The sequence below is a fragment of the Scaptodrosophila lebanonensis genome, unplaced genomic scaffold, assembly GCF_003285725.1.
Source record: "Scaptodrosophila lebanonensis strain 11010-0011.00,11010-0021.00 unplaced genomic scaffold, SlebRS2 tig00000001-arrow-pilon, whole genome shotgun sequence".
Taxonomy (NCBI): Eukaryota; Metazoa; Arthropoda; class Insecta; order Diptera; family Drosophilidae; genus Scaptodrosophila; species Scaptodrosophila lebanonensis.
In genome coordinates this window covers 7,544-35,479 of record NW_022060529.1, presented here as the reverse complement: position 1 = coordinate 35,479, position 27,936 = coordinate 7,544, and the positions used below count along the sequence as shown (strand labels likewise).

Here is a 27,936-nt window from a genome sequence, read left to right as displayed (position 1 = left end):
TGTAACCAATAGTGTACAAAAATTTCTTTAAAACTCCTGAATAGCATGCTGTTAGTTCATAATAATCATCGAAACATTGTCACTTTAAATATTAAGGCAATATTATTCAAAAGCCCCTAGTCAAATAAAAAATTACAAATCGATTTTAATTCACTAAACTAAACTGGTGGACTGCCGCCTCATGAATTGACGGTAAAATTCGAAATTGCAATCATGCTTTTGAGAAGTTAAAGCCTTCCAAGCATGTGCAATGGGACGAGGCTGCTTATCAAGGAATTGTAGCAACTATTATCAACGGCCCAGCAACTATTTGATCATTTATATGACTTCAATTTCCGGAAGTCCCAAGGCCAGGCCTTCGAATTAGTAGGGATCGACATACGAAAGCAATATTTTACGGTATGTTGACCTATCACGGGTCGGAGCTCCTGAAAATCAATTTATTGTGCTACCACAAAATAAAACATCAAATATCTTTTACAGAGAACCTCTGACCTAATAAAGAATAACAAAAAAATTTAAAAACTAACAAAAAATCATTAAAATAATAATATCCAAAATAAATTGCACTCCTTCTTAGTAACTCATAGCAAAAAGAAGGGTGTATGTGTGTTAAGTGTGTGTGTGTGTGTTATAAAATGTATAATTTGTAAAATGTTTGTAAAAATACCCGTGAGAAGCAGGGACAGGGCGCTAGTAATATATATACAAGTATGTAGATCTTTATACTTTATACTTTATTGCAAAGTGATCTAAATGGTATTATAATGTTATGGTGGCTTTGTTACTATTTCCGGCTCCGTTTTATAAAAAAGAGAAACAACCTTTTCAGCAACGAAATTCATCTAAGATGATGACTTTCGGTAAGAATTCAAAACCAATAGCAAGTTTTGCACATTTAAGAACCCTAATGAAAAAATATGTCCAACTTGACTTATAATTGTATTAATTTATAATTTACTGAAATACATTTTCATACAAAATATGACGAGAATTGCAACAAAAGTTTAAACCTTATATACAACTAATAAGCTGCGCTGTCTGCACAGTAATTCCAATACACATGTATGTATAAATATGTATATGTATAGTATATATGCAAGTAGGTATAAAATTTCCATTTCTTAGAAACTTTGATTAGAAATAGTACATTCCAAAATTTCAAGTGCATTTTACTCTGGAGTGGTAGTAAACTAAGTGCATGTATTAAGACCGGAGCACCGTCATTGTGCAAGTAGGCGCACCAGCTGCGACAGCAACAAATTCGATTGGGGCTCACTTTGTTTTGGCGCTGCGTAAATTCGGTGCGGAGAGCAAGGATCTGGTCGGCTGGCGTTGCAACGTGGAGATGTGCTGCTCATCCTTATGGTAACCATTATGACGATGAGTGGGCGTTTCACTTTTGCGGCTCAGTCGGCTTAAGGTGCTGGCGCTTGTGCCATTGTGGGGCGGAGGCTTGCGCGGCATCGTTGACATCTAACAAAAGTAATATTTCTTTACAGCTTGGAAATTATTTTAATTGTTGGTTCACAGCAGAGACTTACGCGTTTATTTTGCTCCTGCGAGTAGTTGATCTCATAGCCCTCACTTATGTGTTTTGGCTTCCAGGGCGCCAGCATGGATACGGAACGTGAAACAGTACGCGTCATGGGCTGCAATGGCGGTTTGGGGGCACCGGCCTTACGCAAGTCGTCCCGCGATATGGAACGGCGACGCAGATTATATGGCTGGGGTATATCGCCTACTGTTGTGGCATGCAAAAAGACTACGCTGCGCTGGCTGTGCAGGCTGGACTCCCCTTCAGTTCCGGAGCTCTCGGCGGGGTAACGTTCGCGCTCCCTGTGATAAAAATGGATAAAGAGAAAATGGGAGTTTAATATTTGGCTGACAAATTAGCTTCTAGACTTAAAGACAGAAATATATTCTATATGTCTGACTGATAGGTACTTAAGCGGATGCATGGTATAGAATAATACATACTATAATAGGCTAAAACTGAAAAATGTAAACTACTTTGCTTATTTATAAATATATTTCATTAGGTATCCCCAAAAGCGAATGCATTTTTGGTTTACTGCTTTAAGATGAAACTGTTTATACTTTGTTCATAAAAGATCCAAGAGTATATTAAGTTTTCGGGAAGTGAAAAATTCAATAGGCAGAAGGAGGCGTGACAAATCCCGCAAAAATATGTATTTTTGATCAGCATGACAAGACGAGTTGATCTAGCCCTTCCTGTATGTATAGAACATAGACAATTTGTGGGCTCTGCAAAGCCTCCTCTAAGCGTTACATACACTCGCAAGAAATTAGTATACGCTTTTGCCATTTGGATACAGAGTATAATTATTTGAATAATCGATCAAAGAAAATTTTCGTATTACAATTGGCCCATCTTTGAAATACCCTGTACCTATGTGTAGAATAATTATAAACAAGAGAGAACGCTACAGTCGAGCAAGCCCGACAGTGTAATACCGTGTACCCAGGTAAGATTCCGTCACTGAGTTATATGCGCCCATAGCAGCAGCAAAAAGAGGAAGAAGAAGAGCGAACTTGATGTTGCAGCTTGTGGGAGTAGTACCGGAGTTAAATTGTTTCGCTAATAACTTTTCTTAGAATTAACCGATTTAGATGAAATTTGAAACAAAAGTAGATAATTATATAAAACTTATGTCTGCAAAATTTGGTTTTAAAATATGGACAGTATTGACAAAATTCTGTAGCGGGGTAAGGGAATAATTCCAAAAAATAAACTAAACTCGTCCTTTCTCGGACCTAGGAGAATCTGGATACCAACATGGTTATTCTAGCTTTTATAGTTTCTGAGATCCTTCCGTTCATTCAGGTAGACAGACGGACGGACATGTCTAGATCGATTTCTCTCGTCATGCTGATTCAGAATATATATACTTTATGGGGTCGGAGATGATTCCTTCTGCCTGTTACATACTTTGCACAAACCTAATATACCCTTTTTACCCTACGGGTACATTGTATAAAAACTCTCCGGACTGCTATTACCGCTACACCAGGACTATTAAGAAATAGTATGAACATTTCATAATCTTAAGTTTATATCATCGTGTACAGACACGATAAAAATCACTTCTTGAGACAATGATTTCACTATTAATGATAAACACCTACCTGCCATAGCCATTCTCGGTGCCATTACTGAGCACTGCGCGCCTTTCGGCACTTCGTGCGGGCTTTGGCGGACCCTGTAGTGGACGCTTCTCGTATCGCTGTGCCCGAGACTGTACATCTGTTGGCGTCGCAGTTGTGCGCTCCAGCGACATCGCACGCTGTCCACTGTTGCGTTTGTGTCGTTCCATCGTCTCCGGTTCGGAGCCACTCTCTGAGATATCGTGCAACTCTCGCGAACGCGAGTAGTGCCGCCTCTTCCGGAAGTCAACCTCATCGCTGCCATTCTCCAAGTGTTGCATGGAGCTGCTGCGCTGGCGAGCTGATTGGGCGACCAGCGTATGGCGATAGTCACGAGTGGGTGTGGTGCGATCCAAGTTATAGGCGCTCTGGGAATGTTTTTGGTGACGTTGCAAAGTATTACTATTTCCCAGCGACGGGCGGCTCCTGCAATGACCAATGAATGGTATTAATTATAGGCTATAATAATTTTCTTTTACACTCACCTGACTTGAGTGCTTGTCTTCGATATTGTCGGCGGATTTGAATCCAAGTCGGTGTCGCCAAAGAAACGCAAATTCTTCGCCGGCGTAACGGGCGCATTGCGTTTGGTACGCTTTAAGCTGGACGTTGCCTCGCTATGGCCATTGACAGACACGTTCAGCTGAGTAGATAATAAGTGGAATATACATTTTACAAACTGTTCAACAGAATTTCGAAAGTGACTAAGAAAAAAGCTAAAGTTTTAGCTAAAGACAAACTTTTATTTTCATTCGATTCAGAAGCTGACTAAAGAACACAATTTAAACGCCGTATAGCATTTGTGTTCCAAAATAAAAAAATATATTTATATATAAATATATATATTCTCATTTTCATTTTATTTTCATTTCTATTCTATACTCTTATTGTTACTTCACCTCACTTTAAATTATAATAAATAATACAAAAAAAATTTCTATTACCTTAATTTTATTTAATTTATTATTTCTCAAAAGATGGCTTTCGCTTACCTGTTCCTTTGGAGTGCTTTTGGCTCGGCGATCTAGCGATTTGAACCAGCTAGTCTTCTCAGGTTTTACTGTGATCGCTTCCTTCTGCTTCTTGGGCGGCTTATCTGCCGATCCTCGCTTAACAAGCAATGGACTAGCTTTCGGCGTGGACAGCCGACGGCGCATGGATATATCGATAGTCTGGAATACAAAAAAAAACACAAAAGTAAGACTTATGCTAAGATACATATTGGTTCAAAGGTTCGACAATTGCATAACAATCGAACAACAACAATAATAGCAACAAAAATGGCAGCAACAACAACCTGTTGCCTGTGCCGCCACTGACACACTCAGTGCTCACAATTTGGGGCAGGTGGCCTTTGCTTGAGCATAGGCCATGTCACACTCCATGTCAAGTCAATCTAATGAGTGGTTGGGGCTTGTGGGGGCGCAACACTTGCCACAATAGCAACCAGCAACAACAACAGCAGAAACAACAACAACTATATCACGTTGCACACAGAAAACTAGTTTTGCCATTTGCGATTTCGCTTATTGGTTTTGGGTTTTTTAGGCTTTGGACCAGTTGCGGTTTAAATTGTACGAGAATTAGGGACAGCAGCTTTTGTGGCTGTAAGTGCGCTCGTTAATATGGTTGCTATTCTACGATTTATAGCTGTTGATCTCGCACAACAACCAACAATAAGAAAAACTATTTAAAATGTCTACGAGCATAGCAATAATAAAATCGAATCAAATCAATGAGCGCCCACAAACAAATTAAACGCCAAAGAGACCAAATTTAAAATATGTAAATATAAAAATAGAGAAATACCTTCAGCTTTAGAATCTTTTATATGCCAGCAATATAAGTAGTTTATTGTCAACTTTTGCCTATAATTTAGCTAACAGCAAAATGTCAGCTGGCATTAATTAGCACAAAATTCCGAGTAGAATGTACGGCCTAAAGTTGACACGAAATAAATTTAAATTTTTATTAAGATGGAGAATTCTCTAAAGCGTTTATTGAATGTGATTTTATCCCCAGCTACACGCATACATAAATATAACTACATATGTACATATGTACATAAACATATATGTACGTATACGTAAGGGCACACATTATACAGAAATATTTACCACTTCAGCCAAAACTTTGAGTGCCATATTCCAGCACTTTGAGAACGGTTCAACTTCAAACTTGAGCTCCTTTATGCATTGGAGCCACACCTTTTTGGAATCCAATAAACCAAATGCCGATAGGCCTCACACGCACGCACACAAACACGCTGACCGCCCAGAACAATGCGACCCTGCCCCACGGGATGGTAATGACACTCAAATATGCTGGCATCGCGTTCAGAATTTATGATATTCATAATGAGTGCCGTAGACGGTCAGATCCCGCAGACTATGGTGTCCCAAGAACCAACCGAAATTAGGAATATGGTATGCCATGCAGTGTATACCCTGTAAGCTTAGTGGAAATGTATGCAACACACAGAAGCAGGCGTGGCAGACCCCACAAAGTATGCATAATCATGATCAGTATAACAAAACGATTCGATAGAGTACAGAGTATTTCAAAGTTGGGGCACCCGACTTTAGCTTTTCCACTTTTAGTAAAGTAAATTGTATATATATATATATTTCTTTTTTCTTTTATATCGACTGCATTGTTTGTCGGTGAAATAAATAAATAAATTAAGATATTTTATTCCTCACGTAATTGTAATTCTTTTTAGCTTTTTTGATCTACTACCCAGCTCTGTAGAGTACAAAAATGTTGTTCTACTTTATTCTCAGTCGCCCACAAGCAGTGAGACAAACGGCGAACGCTTGCAGCAACATCCGCCAGCGGTCAAAGCAAACAAGCAACATCCTCCAAAGCAAGTGGGTGGCTCTCAGCCCAGCCAAGGTCTGGCCAAGCTTTCTGGCGCTACAGCGCCCAGAAAATCGCTCAAGCATTGCAAATTAACTAAGCTTGTCAGCAACTAAGTGGCAGGCAGTGCCAACTGGGCTTGGATCTGTGCATTCTTGGTGATTGTGCAATCTGGCTACCATGGCAAGCCAACACCTTTACGGGAAGGCCAAAGCTGTTGAAACTGCAGAAGCTGCGACTGCCAGTGGATGATGTGTAGTGTATAGTGATAGTTACAGTAGCTGGAAACGTTTTCCATTCGAAATGTGTGCCAATTTAATTCATATCGCATACGCTACGTTAGCAGTACCCGCCTCTTGATTCCCTGAGTGAGTTCAAGCGTTTGTCGCTTACCTGTCAGCTTTTTTAATTTACGAGTCGACGTCGCCCCACTAAATGACTGACTAACTGACTGACTAACTGAGTGAGCTGACAGCTGCTGCGTGGGCTTTGTTTCGCGCTTTTGTTCTTGCTCAAAATTCAAGCAACGCCTCGTCGCAGAATATCTTTGAATTTTTTGTTTTTTCTATGTGGCCAACACGCCACTTGGTCGTCGTTTATTATCCACACATTTCAAGCATTTTTTTATGGATTTTGCAATAGCTCGACATGGCTACGTCTTGATTTGATTACGTCCAAGCTGAAGCCAGGTCTGGTCAGACTTGACTTGGCTCATTTTGGAGCTGACATGCGAGTTGTACTTGTATTTGTATTTGGACATGAACCAGACACCCACCTAGGCGGTAGCTTAGCAGGAAGTAGGCGCGCAAGCGAACAGCTGCATCAACCACTCTACACTCTCTGGCCATAATTACGAACACACAAAGCAGAACAATTGCAAAAACACGCGCGTAATGCGAGTTAAAAGCCACGTCTATTGTAAGTCGAAACGGCCGTCACTGTGACGCACAGATCTTGATTAATACGAAATTAATAATATCTGACCATGCCCAAATGAGTGCTTGTGAGGAGGGCTTGATTAGGTCAATGCACGGCATGGCAACGATCATCATTTCAAGATTAGCAATATCGATGACGCATCTCATTCATGACTGATTCTTTTCTTAAATTTTAACTTTTGACTTTTCTAACAATATTTCTAATTGAACTTTACAAGCTGTATTCTTTTTATAGACGATCAGCCGAACATTGGTAGAAGTAGGCATATAAAATCAAACCAAATTATTCTTTGAAGTGGAACTAGTTTTATAAGTTATAAATTTGACATATTTTGATTTTTCTCACAACTCTTCAAATCGAACTTTACAAACTGTTTTTTTTTTTCACTTCAATTTTCACAACAGTATTCAATTTTACTCGCTTGTGGTAATGCTTATTGGCAAATATATATCCGTGTGGGCTTCCAGTATATTGTAGGGTTGTACCAACACTGTTTCCGGATCGTTCTGGTTATCTGACTCAGTATTTATAACGGGTAACATAGTCGTGCCATCTGATAAGACCGCTTCTATAATTTCACTGGAACTTTGGGAGAGTGAGCCTAAGCAGCATAAGCAGACACAATAGGAGACTCCACCAGGTAGGAATGGGCATTTAAAACAATATGTTTCTGAGCTAGTAATCCAAGCAGTCACTAAGCTCGATAGAAGTCAGTCAGTTAGTCCGAGAATTGTCCTCTTTCTTCCTACTCCCCCAGTATGAGTGATTTTCTATGACTCCCATAATTCCTGGAGTTTTTAAATAAAATCGGACAAGCACCAAGTTTCATCTTGATACGTCAATCTCTGCCCAAGCGCTGCTGAAGCAGTTCTTGTTGCTCTGGGTCTACTCTGTACAACACACAGAACCCACGTAAAGGGTGTAGCTTTAAGTGAGTTCAAATACCCAAGAAGATATAATGGATTGAAAAATGTTCAAAATTACTAAAGCAAGACTCAACTGAAAAACATTAATAATACTTTCCCAATGTTGTGACGTTCATATTTCAGATCAGATTTATTTACATTTTTTCACTCACCTTTGGTTCGCGTGAGGTCTCTTCATTTGGCGCATAATGCTCGCGGTAGCGCGAACGCATCTCCTCCTCTCTGACCATGTAGCGTTCCTTTTCCTTGTCCTTGTCTCTGCTTTTGTCTTTCTCAGTGGTGCGACGACTCAGTGTGCTGCTATTTCCATTTGTAAGATGCGACTGTGTATCCTTTTTACTGCTGGACACATTGCTCCCACTGCTGCGTCCACTGCCGCCATTGCTGCTCTGATTATGGCCGCTGCCCGTGAGCAGCTGCTTGACTTTTCCAAAGCCTCCCAGCTTCTTGTTTCGTTTCAGCGTGCTACTGTTGTTGTTGTTGCTCTCATGTCGAATTTGCAAGTGCTGCTCACGGTGCCGCAAGGTGCTCGTGGCCACTGGATATTTGTCCAGATGTGGATCAAAATGGGAGCCATCGTCAATGGAACGTTCACGATACACGTAACTATGATCTCGGCGCAGTCGCGCCTGTGTAAACTGTCGCTGCAGTTGCTGGTGTTGAGCGCTATCCCGACACTCCTTGCGCAAAAAGGATTCGCAAGCTTTAATATCATCCAGTGGCGTCCATTTACGCCATCTGTGGAAATATAATCAGATGGAAAATATTCGAAAAGTACATTGAAAACAGGCTAATAGATCGGTCTTATATTAAAACAAGTAAAGAACACTGTACGTATGTAAAGAATAATTATGCGTGTATGTGTGTGTTTGTGTGTGTTTGTGTGTGTCTCGTGTGTGTCTGTGTATGTCTCGTGTGCCTGTGCAAAGCAGCAACAGCAACAACAGCTGCAGGCAGTGCTTGGCCTGACATTAAATATACGGCTATAATTTCCAGTTAAATCGGCGTATCATACTTAGCACACGGACGTATAATCACTAGCTGAAGGTATTTGCCAAATTTGAGTCAAAAATTCGACGAAATATGAGAGTTATGGAAAATCAGCGATTGCGGCGGAGAGGGAGGAAATTCCAAAATTTTCATCATCTATCTTGGACTAAAATTTGGTGTCCCTAGGTTGGTGTCTCTAGGTGATTATACGAACGAAAAATCGGAAAATCCCTATCAGGGGGGAAGTGGGGGGAAAATCAAAAAAATAATTATAGTCTATAATGTGCACAATTATTTCTTGTATTGTATTACCCGAAGTGTCTAGGGTATACTAGAATGTCTAAATTCCAAATGTATATAACATGCAGAAGCAGGTGTGACGAGATTAATCGATATATATATATATATATATGTCCGACTATTCGTCCTGATTTTTTTATGTAGTTGCAATAAGACCAAACGGGGGAAAATCACTGTTGCTTTGCTTACGAAGATAATTTAAGGAAATGTTTTTTAATGAGTTTTATATAGTACCACATGATATTATGAAGTATTCAAATCGCTGATCTTTTTCATATAGCTGCCATATTAATGATTGGTACAACAAATCTTATTTTTTTTATTTTGTTAATTTTTTTAAACTTTTCGAGACTTCCAACACCCTCCGTACCTAGGTTTCTAAGCCGGGGCACCCGATCTCAGCTTTTCCACTTGTTATATATATGTACATATGCATCTTAATTAGGTTATGAATATTTTTACAATACCTTGTGGTTAAGTCGCCATTGAAAGATTCCTTGCGAAAATCGTTTTCAATTCCCGAATCACCCTTATCGAAACTACGTTGCTGCAACTTGTCCCGCTTCAGACTGCTCTGCCAATAGTCCTGCGGTAACTGTCCCCGCTCTATACCATTCTCAAATCTTTGCATTAACTCCGGTGATGACCGATACTGATCCGTGCCGGTTAGTTGTGAGTCCAAGCTTTTCGGCTCATGTTCTGCGGCCCGCTCGATTTGTTGGAAGTCTCGGGGTACTGAGCCCATGCGCTCTCGATGTCGTGACTCACGCACCTGTGGCTTGCCTGTTCCATTTAATTGCGTTTCTCGCACAAAAGTTTCTTTAACTCCACCACGGCCGTCATCATAATACTTGGTATGCCGATAGCGAGAAGTCTTTCCCACTTTGGGCAACGTGGATGAACTGAGCTCGTTGAAAGGGGAGTCTTCTGTCACATATTTACTTGGCATTTCATTCTGATAACGCGTCTCAGCTACCTGCTCTCGTTCCCGCTCCCTCTCCTGACTTAGAAATACGGCTGTATGGGAGTTGTGCTGACGGTCTAGAGTGGCCGCTTCGCCAAAACGACGAGTTAATATGCGATTTTCCAGCTGGGCGCGTCTATATCCCAGTTCGTCTAAATATGGCGCTGGACTGACACTTCTAATGACAGGCACAATAGGCGGCTCACGTCGCTCTGGGTCACGCGCCCTATTATTCTTAGAGAGGTCATCCTCGTAGTACAGCTTACGCGTCTCGAAACCCAATCCCTCGTCCTCATCGCTTAAATTGCGTGGACTGAGCTGCTGCCAAGGTGAGGGTGAGTGCGAAGCGCTCAGTCGTTTAGCCAGCGGTGTGTGATGTCCATTCTGACTATTAAAATTGTAAGTGGGCGAGTTTCCAGGACTTTGGATGGGAGCAACTCTATCAGTAGCCCTTGGTGGTCTTGTGGGTGCAAACTCACGGATTGGCGTGCGTATATCACGCGAGGGTGGAGAACGGGTCTCCTCGCCCAGATTCAAATCCAGTTGAGCATAGGTGATGCCTTCATTGGGTCGAATATAGGAAAAAGCGGGCTGTGTAATGGGCAACGGCTGTGGGGAAAAGCGCTCCATTGACAGGCGCTTTACTAGTCCATCTACAGTTCTGCCCTTTGTGAGCGGCAAGCGCTCCGCCGGCAGCTGTGAGCTGTGCATATTATCACTGCTCTTGGCCTGCAGCGTCTCAATACGATCTCGAATGCCAGCTGAAATGCCTCCTTGTCGCAGGGTGCTCTTGTTCAGTAGCGGTCCGTCCAATTCTGCCTTGGAACGGCTGCGGGACAACAGCTCGTTTAGTCCGCTCTCATACTTCTCGCGCACGGTCACAGCATCCGATTTGCGGCGTTCCCTCTGGTAGTCCTGCTCCTCAAAGTAATCCTCCCCCTGCGTTTGCTCTATAATGGGACTAAGCTGCTGCTTTGCTGGACTGCTGCTGTTTTGGGAAAGTTCTGGCACCTTCTTGCTAAGTGTAGCTCTACTCCTTGCGTCTTTGATGCTACCTACATCACTTTTGCTCCGCACTAAGCGTCTGCCACCCCCGTCTTCGAAGCGTGGATCTCGCTCTAATTGGCTGACATTCGTGTCGCTTTTACGACTAAAGAGACTGAATATAGAGGGTCGTTTGGCTGACTTCTTAGCAGCCGCGTCGCTGGAACTACGCGCCACTGGCTTACCCTTCTTACCACGGCTAGGCAGTGAATGAAAACGCTTGGAATTGGCGCTGGAATCGGCGTTAGTAGAGCGTTTCTGCTTCACCCTAAAAGTTGGTATGTTATCACCGTTTTGGGCCTTACTCTGATGGCTGCCCGCCTGCTCGATAACTAATGCAGCCTCCTTACGTATGTCTTCGGGATTAATGTCAGGTGGTAGTTGATGATAGCTCTGTGTGCTGCCAATAGGCTGCAGGTTAGTTGTTTCGTAGTCGTACTCAGATGGTTCGTTGTTGCGCTTGCCTGTGAACAGAAATGGAGAAATGTATTATAAATTTATGGAAGCTGCCTTAATGTTGCTCAGGAGATCAATTTAATTTAAATTCAAATAATACTGCACTTTAAAAGTTTCAAAATAAATCAAAGTAATACCTTGTTAACTTTGCTACAAACTGTCGTTACAAGTGTAACTAACTTATAGAAAATTTCATCAAAATGGCATACTCGTAATATCTTAATTTATAAATATTATTATAAATATTAGAACAATTGCCGTATTTGATTTTAAATTGTATTTGTAATTATCGCCACACTACCCTCTAAAAATCAGTTTTTATTAATATATTTTATTTTGTTGTGAATCGGCCGGCAGTTTTGGTCATTGAATGAATAGTGAATGAATAAAAATTAAGAAATATAAATCATGGTGAAAATTGATAGACAATCTTTCTCAAAGTTTCTTCCTCGTTTAAAAATAACAAAATAATCATTATTTGCAGGCCCTGATATAAAGTATTTAATTTAATTTATTACATTCAAATTTTAATAAACATTCAAATTAGACTTCATTTGTTACCCCATGCCTAACCGCACTCACAACAAAATGTTACTGTGCATGTAAAGACAATTACCACATCGGTAGTTGCCATATAGACTGATACTGCCTTATGGATAGACTTTTAGTGACTTTAACAGTGCATGATGATGTAATACGTGCGCGCGCAAATGTCCACCAACTGAGAGTTGTTGGCAAATATACCCAATACAAGTGTGAATTGGCCACAGCTGCTTGCTAAATAAGGCAACCCGCTAGAGTCACAACCGCAACAAAAGCGGCAGTCAAAGCAGCTTCCTCGCTTAACCCACGTCTTGCTGCTCTGTTCCCATCCGAAGGTAGTTTACCTAGTCTGTAATCCGGCGCTGTAAGCGCTAATAGCCATTGAAGTGCCCTCAAACAGCGACCGATTTATCAGCCATTGAGACGCTAGATTCTATCGAATGTAGTCGCGCCAGCACATCAAAATTTTTCCACTTCCTCAATTTTTCATAATAATTATTATTATTTAATACGCCGAAAACAAAAAACGTGCCGCTCTAAGAGCTAAAGCTAAATCTAAAGCAGCACCAACAGCATCAAAAACGGCGTCGCAAGCAAGAAAACGAGCATCATAATGAAAACAAGATTTCCAGGCCATAACAGCAACAAAAACAAAAAACGATAACAAGGGTGATTCGTGAGCTTTACTTTTCTACCATCTTACTCTTTGGCAGGCCACAACAGCAACGCTCATTACTCAGCACAAGATTGAGACTACACGCACCTTATATCTTCACACTTGCTATCCAATTGATGCCAAGAATGAGCACACCTGCATTATACTTGTAGTATTGCAAGTTTGTTGCCTAAGTCATTGCTAGATCAGCAGATAAAAAAACAAATTTAAGAGTCAGCGTTCATTTAATGCTGCTTCCAGCTTGCCATGTCTAGACAGATAATTATTTCAATGTTCCCAAATCATTCAAATTTTCATTACAGCCATTTAAATAACAATGTAATTCCTCTCAGACTATGCTCTTCTTTCTAGTTTTGTCAAAATATTCATTTTGAAAAGGAATTTCTCTTTTAAAATATTGGAAGTCGCCGTGCTCGTTCGGGGATTTAACTATTTAGTTGAGAGAATTTCTCTCAAACTATGATCCAATCTACTTATGCAAAAACAAAAACTACAGTAGTTTACTTAACAGAACTCTGAAATCGTTTACCATAGCATCATAATGCTTAATGCAATGAGCATGGAATAGAACCGATTAGTACTCTAGAGAAATATCACATTGAAGTACAACATCGGAATTTTTGATAATATTGAACATATATGTATATAACTTATCAAGAATAACTCTTTCATAAAGTTTGTTTGTAAATGCAAATTGTCCACATCATCCAATTGTGGCTACTACTACAATTCTGGCCATTCACCTGCACAAAACTCGTTGCTACCACTGATATATGTACGAGTATGTATGTATAATACTTGTATGTATATATGACTGCACAACCTGCCTCATTTAAAAGTCAACAGAATAACAACAAACCACTCCCACAAAACCAATAACAAGAATCAAATAGCGCTATTTTGCAAAGCAAAATGAGACGCCAAATGCTAGAGCCTAGGCTTGGGTCTGCGTTTGATATCGGTGTTGGCCTGTGTCTGGACAAAGTTTATTCCGCAGTTAATGGAACTGCTGGCAAAGTAATTCTTCAACAAATGAAAAATGACAACTAGGCGTGTTGTGTGTCAAATTTGCTTCACTCGTATCGAAATGATTTAACAACAAAAAGTAGTTTGCCGAATTTATGATCCGACTGTCTTGCCTTTGCCTATTAAAGCTCAACTTTTCATGCGGGATGTGATTGAACCCAGCACGAAACATACGAAATGTAATGGTATAGTATTTTTGTAGCCCAAATTACATTTTTTTTTGCATAGAACATTAAATTTGCCTTTCAAATCAAAATTTGTGCCAACACACTAACTGCCAACTTGCGGTCTCAGCCGCCCGCCCACGCAGCAGCACCCTATCTGATGAAAAACAATGAGCATGGGAAACTAACAGACAACTCCAACTATGAACCATAACAACAACAACAGCAACAGCAGAGCAACAACTGCCAAGCGATATGTGTCAAGGTAAAATGTTGCAAGCCATGTGTATAAGATGCCTTTCGGCTGCGAATGCGATCAGGCCGAAGACGGCATGCTCTGCGGCGTTTCAAGCTGGGAGGAACGGGGCGGCCGCTCACTCGTATGTTCATCAAGTTGTTGGCATGTGCCGTTTGTTGTTATTGCAAGTGTGACTTTTGCTGCTATTGCTGACAGGGCCGACTGACTGAAGCTGCGCTTTATTTAGCAACGGCATTGCGGCAGGTTTTGTGATGAGTTACAACAACAACAACAGCAGCAGCAGGAAAACATAAATTTCATTAAGCGACAGTTTGCGGCGGCTGTTTGGACATGTGGCAGTGAAACTAATGCCTGACTAACTGTACATGTTGTGACTTCAGCGCAAGATGCAGTTTTGGGCTGCACGAGATCCCGCACTTGAGCTATTCCAGCTAAATAACAAAGAAACAACTGTTTAGCTACCATGATTGATTGATTAGCATAACAGCAATATCCACAAACCCAACATCAACAGCAACAACAACACCTGGCAAGGCGCTGAAAGCCATTCATTAATCTAATCGTTGATCCACTTAATGAGCCAACGGGCTCTATGACTGCTCACCCAACGCGTCAATGGCATAAGAGTGTAGCAGGAGGAAGAGAAAGAGAGAGAAAGTTAGAGAGTTGGAAACCCTTACACACACACGGACAAAAAAAATCAATATGCCTTTGATATTTATCACAATATTTGTCCAATCCATAAATCAGTACGCAAGACGAGTCGATATAGCCATGTCAGTATGTCCGTTCGTACATCAGTCTGGATAAACGAAACGCCCGGATTTCGGCTGAGCGCACATTAACCAAGCTTGATATGTATACACTGTCTAGATCGATTTCTCTGATCATGCTGATTATTGAGAATATATGTTATACTTTGCGGGGTTGACAGTACTTCCTTTTGCCTGGTTTACACTTTGCACAAGACTAATATACCCTTTTATCCTACGGGTACAGGGTATAAGGAAGTGTAACAATATACCTCAGCCAACTTAATTTTTCTTGTTAAATAAACACTTCTATGGGTGTTACCCATTTCATATCAGTGCGACGACTAAATAGCAAATTTCTGAAAAATGGAAAATATTATGGGTGCCCTCCTCATACAAATAACAAAATAAATCAAGTTTGCAAACACGACTTTTCTGTGCATTAATTTTTGGAAATGCTGCTCTGGCGATAAGGAATCTGATCCACTTTTTCAATGAGCAGTGACAGCTAACTGGTCCGACCTCCCACTGCTGCTCACTTGGCACTTGCTTGTTCCGGTTTCTCTATACGATTCGGTTGGCGCGTAATTTGGCTTTCGTGATAGTCAAGGTGAGCCAAATCACAAAATCGAGAGAGAAAAACACAACTGACCAAGTCATATAAATAATAGCAATGTCGTTTTTTATGCCATTTGGATTTTTAAATCGATGCCGACACGAAACGTGCTCGATGACGTTAAAAATTAGTGCCCCACAGTACGACTTTCACTGAAGCAGTCGGGCAGCGAAATCAAAGACCAAAAGAATGAATATTAGAGAGAGAGTGAGTTTTATGGACAGTCGCATTCCTTTTTTAGAAGCCATGATGTCAAATGTTTCATGATCTGTCATCAGTCTTCAGCCCGAATCATAAAATATGGAGAAAACTATTTCCCTTCTAAAAGATTATTAATTTTTTAAATATAAAATAACTTTAACTGTGCAACTGCTTAGCATATTTTGAAGTTCTATTCAATACCCATGTAAGAGGTTCTAGTTTTATTATATATTTATAGCTTAAGTCATTACCCAAATTAGAATATTGCTACCCCCGGAACTATATTACTTATGGTTTTTATCAACGCCATTCTATCGTGAGAATGTTTTGCTTACTAATCATAGTCCCTGCATGAGCTAAACACATGTCTGCACTCATTATTAAACTTTATTCTGTTGGGTTAGATTAAAGCTTGCTCTTCATTAAATCAATCTTATACCGGCTTTCTGCGAATTTTGGATCGATTCTATTAAAATAAAGTAGCTCTAACAAGTAAAAACGCTAAAGTCGGGTGTCCCGACTTTGAAATACTCTGTACATATGTTTACAATAATTATAGAAAAAAAAATAAGAAAATTTAAAAAAATTTGATCGATTTTACCTTTCTCGGTAGTCGAACTCAAGTAAAGGGTATATAATTGCACATATACAAAGCAATTGCGTCTATGTGAGTGTATGTATGTTTATGCGCGTCTATTTGTGTCTGTGTAAGCATTTTCGTAGTCAACTAAACAGCAACATCAACAACAGCCGCGGGCAGCGCTTGGGTAGCACTTGAGCAGCGCTGCAACAGCAAATATATTTATGGATATAACTTCTTGTTAAATCGGTCTATCATAGTGAAACTTGGCATACGGACACATAATAACTAACTGGGGGTATTTCCAAAATTTTAGTTCGAAATTCCAAGAACTACGGGAGTTAGAGAAAATCGCATTTCCGGGGGAGAGGGGGAAGGAAGGGAAATTCCAAAATATACATTTTCTGCGTATTCACACAGGGCATCTTGGACTAAAATTTTGTGTTCCTAGGTCTTATAGTCTTCGAGATATAGGCGATTATACGAATGGAAAATCGGGAAAACCCCCATAGAGGGAAAGTGGGGGGAAAAATCCAAAAAATAAAACAAACTCGTATAGCGTACACACATAAGGCATCTTTGTGTAAAATTTGGTGTCTCTAGCTCTTATAGTCTCTGAGATCTAAGTGATCATACGGACAGACGGACAGACGGACAGACAGACAGACAGGGCTAAATCGACTCGTCTTGTCATGCTGATCAAGAATATATATACTTTGTGGGGTCTGCCACGCCTCCTTCTGCCTGTTACATTTTTCAGCTCGCGCAAACCTAATATACTCTTGTACATTACATGTACAGAGTATAAAAAGAAACAAAGCTGTGAAAATTTTGTTTAATTTAATAAAAATATGTCAACATCTTTTTTTACTTTACCCAAACCTTTTACATTATGTAACAAACTTGATGCTTTTTTAAAAGATCATTTATGCAGATGTCTGTGCTTTTCGAAACAAAGAGAGGTGAATTTGAATTCATAATTCTGATTCTACAATATAATTCTTTTGTCTACAATTTCTCAGTTAAACTCAAATTCATGTTTGAACTGATCATTGACTCTCATGTTTGCTTCATCCATATTTCTCATTAGCATCACTTGACCACAGACCATAAAGCTGATCACAACAGCCGAGCCGAGGTAAGTCTCCCCATGTCAAATATTATCAGGGAAACGTTTTAGCTCAGCCAAGAGTACTGACTCTAAGTGACTTTATCCTCAACACGTTTACAGTATGTCAACAAATCGATAAGGCGCTTTTAGCTGCCGCTTGAGCTGCCTCGCCGGTAGTTGTGGCATTCAGTGATTAACAACAGAAGCATTGCCTGCTGCTTTTCTGCCACATTACAACGCACATTGTGTTTGCACAAAACATCAATAACAACAACAACATTATTCAGATATAAGCTACTGCTGCCGAAAGAGCCAAACGAAACGCCGAAGTTGCCGCATGCGCATTATTAAGTGGCATGCCAAGCATGCAACATACTCGCGAAAGGCGATCAGGCAGCGACTACCCTGCCGAGCCATGAGTAGCTCAAAGCTCAGGGCCGTTCACTGGCCCCCATGTGGCAGTTGCATATGCCACATGTGAGCGCGATATGCACGTTCACAAGGCAATGGGTGACGTGCAACGGGCAATGGACACGCCTGTAAGGCATTTCAATTAACCTGTGCGCACTTTCATTTTCATTTGTCGGCGGCAGCTTAGGTCGGTCGTGGCTTTATCTAGATCGCGTATTGCATCGTATTCATTTCTATATGGGAATAATTTGATGCCCCTGCCTATCGATGCCGTAGGCTGCAATTTCTAATCACATCAAAGCAAATATTGTCGTCCTTGAATTTCAGCCAATCTGCATATAAACAATCGTATATACATATGTATTACTTTAATTAACACACAACCGTCCTAATGTCGTGTACCCAATTAAAATTGCAAGCCAAGCTTTAGTTTATTGTTGCTGATGGTGTTGTTTTTGTAATTGTGGACACAGAGGCCAATCTTTAATAGCGTTCAAAACAAATATAAACTTTCGCTAAAGAATGCCACAAAGAAATAAGCGACAAACTTGTTTTGACCCACCAGCTGTCAACAAAGGCTAAGCAAAAAAAAATATCGCAACAACGACAGCAACAACAATAAGAGCCAAAGTCTTAAAAACAAAATGTGCTAAAAATAATATGACACTCATTTCAATACATACACAGAATAAATTGACAAACAAATGACGTAATCTTTGAATTTTTAAAGCGATTTTTGCACTTTTTTGAAGTTCGATTGAGAGTTTAAATTTAACTTTTTGATATTATTCAACCATGCCATTTACCTATTTTTCAATATGCCTCGATGTAACTTAATAATGTGTCATCTTAACCGTACACACGTTTAATAAATACAACCAAAAACATCGACAACAACAACTCACAAGCGACACTGACACCCAATGCCAACAAAGCAAAGAACCTGACTGAACGACTGGCCACAAAGAGTCTTGGCTAAAACGTAAAGCGGTACTGGCACGGTAAGCAGCTCTAACGACTGCTCCAACTTCACCGACTGCTATTCCGACTGCTCATTGGACTGACCATGGCAATGTCACAAAACCAAAATAGTGCGATATTGTGGGCAGGCCAAGCCAAAATGAGTCTTATTAATTAAGTTTCTTTGCTTATGGGGCTTCCACAGAGAGAACAACAAAAGCGACCACAAAACAAAGCAAAAATATATTGTTATCATAATGAAAATACGCAATGCAATACACTTATACCGTACAATGAAAAATATGCAAATGATTAATTTATAAAAAGCAGAAATGGCATTTTAATAGCATGTTGCCCGACTCAGAGTGCAGGGCAATAGCTAAAGGAGCGATCCGTTCATCATGCGGGCGCCTCAAGTAGCGACAGATATGAATAAATTAAGCAAAAGTTATGCCAAGCAAGCAACAACAACAATAAAGTGTACCAACAAATGTACAAACAAAGCTATAAAATTAATACAAAAGCACGAGCAAATTAAATTAAATGTTGGTCACAAATTAATTCACAGCAAGCTTTGAGTGAAGAAATTAAATGAAAACAGTGTGCTAAACTCTTAAATACCCTATACCCACTCCCGCAAAAACAATCAATTTTTTAAATAATTTTTTTAAATTAAATAAATTAAGTTAAATATTAAACAAGTAAAAAAGCTAAAGTCGGGTGTCCCGACTTTAAAATACTCTGTACATATGTTTACAATAATTATAGAAAATAAAAAAAATTATGAAAATTAAAAAAAAATTTTATCGATTTTACCTTTCTCGGTATTCGAACTCACGTAAATGGTGTATAATTGTGTGAGTATGAGTGTATGTATGCCTATGCGCATCTATTCGTGCCTGTGTAAACATGTGTGAGGTGAACCAAAGTACCAGCATCAACAACAGCCGCAGGCAGCGCCAACCAACTGGGGATATTTCCAAAATTTTAGTTCGAAATTCCAAGAATTACGGGAGTTACGATTTGCGGGGGAGAGGGGGGAGGGAGGGAAATTCCAAAATGCACATTTTCTGCGTATTCACATAAGGCATCTTGGACTAAAATTTGGTGTTCGCTGCAGCGATTCACATATGCTAGTGTATTTTTCACAATCTTCAATTTGGTGAACGACTATGCCTCGAAGATGATATATTGCTGCACTGGAAGTCTCTTCAATGTAGTGAACCCGAGCTGGCACAAATAGCGGAAATTGCGTTGGCTGTGCCAGCAACTCAGGTGTCAGTGGAGAGGGCTTTTAGCGCGTTACCCCTTATTTTTACTAAATTAAGAAATAGACTAAGTCCAAATGTATTAAGCGATATTTTAATAGCGAAACTAAATGCGGAATTAATAAACGAAATTTCTTTCGAATAGTAAAAAATATTTTAGTAACAAGTTTATTTATTTGCAAATGATCTCTTTATTTCCTATAGCCAAAAAAAATCGAATGACATTCATTCAGAAATTTAGTATCAGGTACCACTATGCAAACGCAGACAAATCTGCTGAGTGAGGCTATAAGGGATGAAATGCTTTGCGCACATTTTACCTTGAAATATATACACACAAGCATACCATCATACAAATTTCACACATCACACATACATATGTACGACCCGATCGTACCCGCGGCCTCTGTCGGCAGCGACCCGAAAATACCCGCGGCAGAATTTCTCGCGGGCCCGAACGGGTTTTGCCCGCATTTTACGAACCCTGCCTAATGGACACCTCTTTTATCCGGACACTCTCTTCGGCGGACACTTTTTTTTAAAAACATCCCCTTATGCGGACACTCCCCTTGGGCGGACAAAAATTGGCCAACCGTGCGTGTCCGGCGTCCCGAGAGTTTTCACTGTATATGTATATACTTTAGAGGGTCTGCTACGTCTCCTTCTGTTACATACATTCGCACTAAACTAGTATACCCTCTAACCCGTTGGGTACAGGGTATAAACATTTGCAAAAACAAACAAAAATCTAATTCGGGGCACGCATTTCATGATGATGGCACTTACATAATCAAACTGATATTTGAGTAATTAATTAATTAATTTAAAATGCAAGAGCTCATTAAAACATGACATAATGGGAAAAACTCACTGTGAAAATAACAAGAGAAAACGCTACAGTCGAGCAAGCCCGACAGTGTAATACCCTGTACCCAGGAAAACTTCCGTCACTGAGTTATATGCGCCCATAGCTGCAGCAAAAAGAGGAAGAAGAAGAGCGAACTTGTTGCTGCAGTTTGGGGGGGTTGTACTGGGGAGAATTTGTTTTGCTAATAACTTTTCTTAGAATTGACCGAATTGAATAATTTTAATTAATTTTAATTTTACACAACAGTAGACAATTATATATTAATTATGTGTGCAAAGTTTGGTTTAGGTAGCATTTGAAATGTGGACGCTATTGACGAAATTCTGTAGCGGGGGAAGGGGGGGAAAATTAAAAAAAAAAACATAAACTCGTCCTTACTCGGACCTAGGAGAATCTGGATGCCAACTTTGGTTATTCTAGCTTTTATAGTTTCTGAGATCCTCGCGTTCATCCAGACGGACGGACAGACGGACGGACAGACGGACGGACAGACGGACAGACGGACGGACATGTCTAGATCGATTTCTCTCGTCATGCTGATCAAGAATATATATACTTTATGGGGTCGGAGATGCTTCCTTCTGTATGTTACATACTTTGCACAAACCTAATATACCCTTTTTACCCTACGGGTACAGGGTATAAAAACCGCTGTAGTGCGCAAAACTTTGACGATACCAAGTACCCGTATTTGCATAAATAACAAGAGAGAACGCTACAGTCGAGCAAGCCCGACAGTGTAATACCCTGTACCCAGGTAAACTTCCGTCACTGAGTTATATGCGCCCATAGCAGCAGCAAAAAGAGGAAGAAGAAGAGCGAACTTGTTGCTGCAGTTTGTGGGGGTTGTACTGTAGAGAATTTGTTTCGCTAATAACTTTTCTCAGAAATGACCGAATTAGATAAAATTTTAAACAACAATAGACAATTATATATAAATTATGTGTGCAAAGTTTGGTTGAGGTAGCATTTGAAATGTGGACGCTATTGACGAAATTCTGTAGCGGGGGAAGGGGGGGAAAATTAAAAAAAATAAAATAAACTCGTCCTTACTCGGACCTAGGAGAATCTGGATGCCAACTTTGGTTATTCTAGCTTTTATAGTTTCTGAGATCCTCGCGTTCATCCAGACGGACAGACGGACGGACAGACGGACGGACATGTCTAGATCGATTTCTCTCGTCATGCTGATTCAGAATATATATACTTTATGGGGTCGGAGATGCTTCCTTCTGCATGTTACATACTTTGCACAAACCTAATATACCCTTTTTACCCTACGGGTACAGGGTATAATTATGCAACGAATCAATTCAATTACAGGAGGGAAAATCAAAAAAAAATAAAATAGATTCGTGTAGCTCAGGGACCAGGAGCGTCTATATACCAAAGTTTGTTAATGTGCACTCAACCGTTTCTGAAATACATCCGTTCATCCAGACGAACGGACGAATAGACGAACGGACATGTTTAGAATATATTTATTTTATGGGGTCGGAGATGCTTCCTTTTGCCAGTTACATATTTTGCACAAACGTAACATACCCTTTTTAAACTACCGGTAAAGGGTATAACAGGCAGGAGGAGGCATCTCCTACCTCATAAAAGAATATGTATATATTTTCAATATGTATTTCGCTGTCGAACTTGCTCGAATGTCGCATTCTTTCTTTACGGCACCTACTTGGTGGGTGGTAAGATAAATACTGTGAAATGAGTTTACACAGCTGCTTTGGAATGCTATTAATGCTTCTGACGTAGTCTAACACGAGTCCATCAAGTTATTTTTATACCCTGTACCCGTAGGGTAAAAAGGGTATATTAGGTTTGTGCAAAGTATGTAACATACAGAAGGAAGCATCTCCGACCCCATAAAGTATATAAATTCTGAATCAGCATGACGAGAGAAATCGATCTAGACATGTCCGTCCGTCCGTCCGTCCGTCCGTCTGTCCGTCCGTCTGGATGAACGCGAGGATCTCAGAAACTATAAAAGCTAGAATAACCAAAGTTGGCATCCAGATTCTCCTAGGTCCGAGAAAGGACGAGTTTATTTTATTTTTTGGAATTTTCCCCCCCTTCCCCCGCTACAGAATTTCGTCAATAACATCCACATTTCAAATGCTACCTAAACCAAACTCTGCACACATAATTTATATATAATTGTCTACTGTTGTTCAAAATTTTATTTAATTCGGTCAATTCTAAGAAAAGTTATTAGCGAAAAAAAATTCTCGCCAGTACAACCTCCCCAAACTGCAGCAACAAGTTCGCTCTTCTTCTTCCTCTTTTTGCTGCTGCTATGGGCGCATATAACTCAGTGACGGAAGTTTACCTGGGTACAGGGTATTACACTGTCGGGCTTGCTCGACTGTAGCGTTCTCTCTTGTTTAATACCTCTTAACACAATGCAAACAATTGGTATTGTTTCATCAACCAGCACTTACAAAATATTTAAGGCTGCCTATAATCTGCACGAGGCACATGTTTAACAGCTGAAGATGTCTTAAAGAGATTATACCCCTTAACTCGCCACTTAAGCCTAAACTAAACAAAATGACATAATTTTTGCTTTTGCATGCTGGCAATAGTTTAACAGCATGCAGAAGCCGGCCAACCCAATCATTCTTAAACTTGGCCTCAGAGCATTACTCTACACACACTTTACAAAGGCATCATGTCGCCCATATGCACGAAACTCGTTCTCTTAACGCTTTTTTAATAACTTACGAAAATTATGTCATCAACGTACACGCACTGGTACCCATTTATGTGCACAGATATATGTATATATATATATGTATATGTGGCTGGCCAGTCGGTCGATGATTGACAGTAGCCTGTTATAATATCAAGAACGAATAACAGCTAATAACACAAAGGCTGCTACAGCTTTTATACTTTATACTTTACAATTCGCATTGTTCCCTTTTCTTTCTTCACTGGTCCGCCTTCAAAATGCAAGTGCATCATGAAAAAACCAACAACAACAGTGACGGTCCCAACCATGGCCAGCTGCAAAATGCTAACTTTTTTGTTTATTGCGAGTATATAGTGCTCAACTAGTCCTCTCCAAATTTGTCGCTGAACAAGGTTGCCCATTTTTGCCGCCTCCGCTTTGGCATAAACATCATCATTATTGCTATCATCATTACCATCAACATCATCGCAGAGAGCGTGGCTTACCTGTGAGTGGAAAAGGCAGAAATTAACTACAATTAGTTATTTTGCATATGACTGCATTATAATTTATATTCAACTTAACATTCGACAACGAATAAATACACATACACGTATAGTATATGAAATGTTTTTTGTTTGCAGCTTTTGCCCTACAGCTGTGTAATTTATTGTTTACGTTTTTAGCTCCGCATGTTGCGCTCAAATTATAATATCATTAAATCTACGTTTTACACGTAATTCTCTTCAATTTCCATGTGAACAAAATAAAAGTAAAACAAAAACAAAAAGCATTGAAATGTTGTGGCAATTACATTCCTCAGCTGTGACTTCTTGAAAGGTCGTTTAAGGTCTTTATTAGTTGCATAAGCAGCTTTAAATAATTTGTAGAAATAACAAGATTTTGTAAATTATAATAAATAAAGAATGGAATACTAGAGTCGAGTGGGCTCAACTCTGAAATACCCTGTTCGTGTTCACATTAATTGACCTATCATGATGAAACTTAACATATGGACACATAATCACTAAATGGATGTAATAACCAAATTTGAATTACGGTAGTTATGGAAAAACACGAATTGTGGGGGAGTGGGGGTGCATCGAAAAAAAACTCAAGCTCGTACTTTCTCGGACTTAGGAGAATTTGGATGCCAAGTTTGGTTATTCCACCTTTTATAGTTTCTGAGATACTTGCGTTCATACAGACAGACGGACGCTCGGACAGGCGGACGGACGGACATGGCTATATCGACTCGTCTTGTCATCCTGATCAAGAATATATATACTTTCTGGCGTCTGCCACGCCTTCTTCTGCCTCTTACATACATTCGCACAAACCTAGTATACCCTTTTACCCTTTGGGTACAGGCTATAAAAATAACACGATATGACTCTTAGAATTCTTCTGAATTGTTAATTCAGAAAATCGTTCAACATAAAACGATCTTGTTTCAATCGTAGGCACACAGCTTCGGACACTGACGCTAGAGATGGGCATAGGCCTGTTTTTTTTTCGGCCCGTCACAACACAATCACGAAATTGGCGTTTAAAAACATGAACGCGGTGAAAATACTTTAGAACACGTAACAGCATGCTTTTTAAATGGAATTATAACATGCTTATAATAGTCCGATTCAACACAATTTTATAAAACCGAGTATGCAATTGCCGTTTGTTTTCTTTCGTAGATAATAAAAACCAAGATCGAAGTCGATTGGTTAACAAACAAAGCTAAAAGCGGTAAGAAAATTTTTAGTTTGTAACTATTCTAGACATACACAATTACAGAGCATTTCCAATTCGGGGCACCCGACTTTAGCATTTCCACTTATTTTATTTACTTGAACCAAAACTAAGAGCACAACCTAAAATAAACATACATTTATAGACAGAAAATGCATACGGGGACAGGCTCAACTGTTACGTTAGCATTAGACGTAAACAGGTCTATAACCAGTTCTGATCAACTCGCAAAAGTTGCCCATTCATTAACGACTAAAACAATACCGAACCATTATAAAATTGCAAACTTAATCATTAGTTAGAAGTTGAAGCTGTCACAATTAAGGGAAAACTCTGTCAGTGGCACTGGCAACCACCAGCACAGGTATACGAAAATGTGGATAAGCCAAACAAAAGACTCAGACAACGAACGTGACACATGCAAATTACTTGCGGGCAGTGGTGTAACAGTCGCATCTATTAAAGGCTGCTAAATAATTTTTATTTGTACCGCTTTTGTCATAATCAATTTTTAATTTCTTCATTTGGCGTCGTGAGCTCGGCTGCAACGAATGCGACAGACGCCATAAATTCCATCTAACTATGAAATAAATCTTATTGCCGCGCAATTAAATGCGAAAAGTTGCTGCACTTTGTTGCTGTAGTCGTTGCAGTTGTTTGTGTTGTTGTTGCTGCTGCAGCTGCTGTCGCTACTGCCAGACATAATCATAACAATAATAATATAGTCGACGCTGTGCACAAACAGACAATCATGGCTTGGGCAAGACTTGGCATGCCACATCTGTATTGCGAGTGTCACTGATGCGTTTTTGCGTAGATACAGCCGCGTCACAGTGGTTCACAATTTATATTTAGGTCCACTAATCACTTGAAAATTTTATGTATTTCCTTAAATATCTTATAGCCGCTAATAAGGACACATATCGTAACTTAGTACTCGCCCTTTCAATCTGCAAACTAATGATTTAACTTTTTTATATGAGACCTTTAACAAGTTATTTTAGATGGAATCACCCTAAAGATGGCTCATTCCAAATTCAACAAATTTAAGTCATACAGCAACACGCTTTCAGAACCATTTTATGTAGGTTATTTTGTTTTGTTTTGACAAAAAAGTTCTATGAATTAAGAACAAAAGCACACAAGCAATTTGTTTTTTTTTTTTTGTGTACCTCATTAATTTGAGGCATCAAAAGTTTCTATAGAATTAAAGGCTTGAAACTGCGGCATCCCAATACCATATGTCTGGTTTTAAACACTAAATACTTTTTTAACAGGTTGCTCCACTGTCCAGCACAGCCTAGCATGCTGATGTGCAAAGTGATACTTTGCGTCTGAGTGTCTCTGTTCTTGGTGCCTGATGCTCAAGTAAGTATTTTTATTTTCTTATTGTTTATTATTTTACTTGTAATGCCTTACATATAAAATATCTACTTATTTAAAATGGATTGTATATGTTCCAGTATATATATATAGTATGTGTATGTATGTGTGCAAGCGCTCAAGGTAAACTAGATTTTATTGTTGAGGCGGCATTGTTATTGCTTTTGGCATTCGTTCTGGCTTATTCGCCCACTTGTTGCGCATCAAGCACGTTTCATATTTGAAGAATCTGGAAAAGCTTCAATGAAAATGAACCCACTTTTCTATGTTTGTGTGTGTGTTAAATATCAATGAAATTAAGTTAAATATATAGAAAACGAACTCAAAATTTACATTAGGTGCAAATGTTAAGCTTGATTTACCATTTTTGTGCACGCGAAGGTAAGAACGAGAACGTCAACAAAAAGTTTCTCAGTTAATTAGTTATACGACTGTGCACGTACTATATGTATGTACATTTGGATGTTTGTATTTATGTTTGCTCGACGTTTTCTGCTGAGTTGAATGGAACGTAGGTTGTTAGCATTGATTGACCAAAATTGGCTTATTCAACATATGAATGTACATATGTATCTATATGCTATTTGGTATGTTTGTGTGTAGTCTTTGGTTAGTAATTTTGACTTGTTATTAATGAGATTTTCCTTTATTTGTTGTTGCTGTTTACTTTTGTTGTCATTAAGTTTTAGATGTGAATGTGAGCTGATTATTTCTGGCGTTTTAATATTATACATAGTTGATGTCACAACACACACTGACCTATGCGCTTCACATGTACATCTCGATTGAAGCTGACACGTGGTCCACCATTTGTTGTTGCTGCTGCTGATGATGAGCCTGGCAGTTGTTTCTGGTGATGTTGTTGTATGATTGATGCGGCGGGCATTTTGATTGCTTTCGTGTTGCTGTTACTATTATAACTTTTGCTTGTTTTGTTGTTGTGATTAAAGATTTGTTCTGCTTTTCAGTTCTCGCACATACTTTGCCGCTCTTTGGTTAATTAACATTAATTTTTGTATTCTTCCTTTGTTTGAACATTGCTCTTT

At 39.6% G+C, this 27,936-nt stretch overlaps 1 protein-coding gene across 1 annotated transcript; it reads right to left on the bottom strand.

Annotated features, from left to right (window-relative positions):
- Positions 1-934: 934 nt before the first annotated feature.
- On the bottom strand, positions 935-27,936 carry LOC115633822. Its single transcript, XM_030531308.1, has 8 exons — positions 27,650-27,936; positions 9,650-11,654; positions 8,045-8,630; positions 4,161-4,340; positions 3,654-3,811; positions 3,151-3,594; positions 1,545-1,839; positions 935-1,476 (listed from the first exon to the last, which is right to left on the bottom strand). Exons 1-8 carry the CDS (start codon positions 27,774-27,776, stop codon positions 1,276-1,278), a joined length of 3,996 nt encoding a protein of 1,331 aa, XP_030387168.1. The 5' UTR covers positions 27,777-27,936; the 3' UTR covers positions 935-1,275.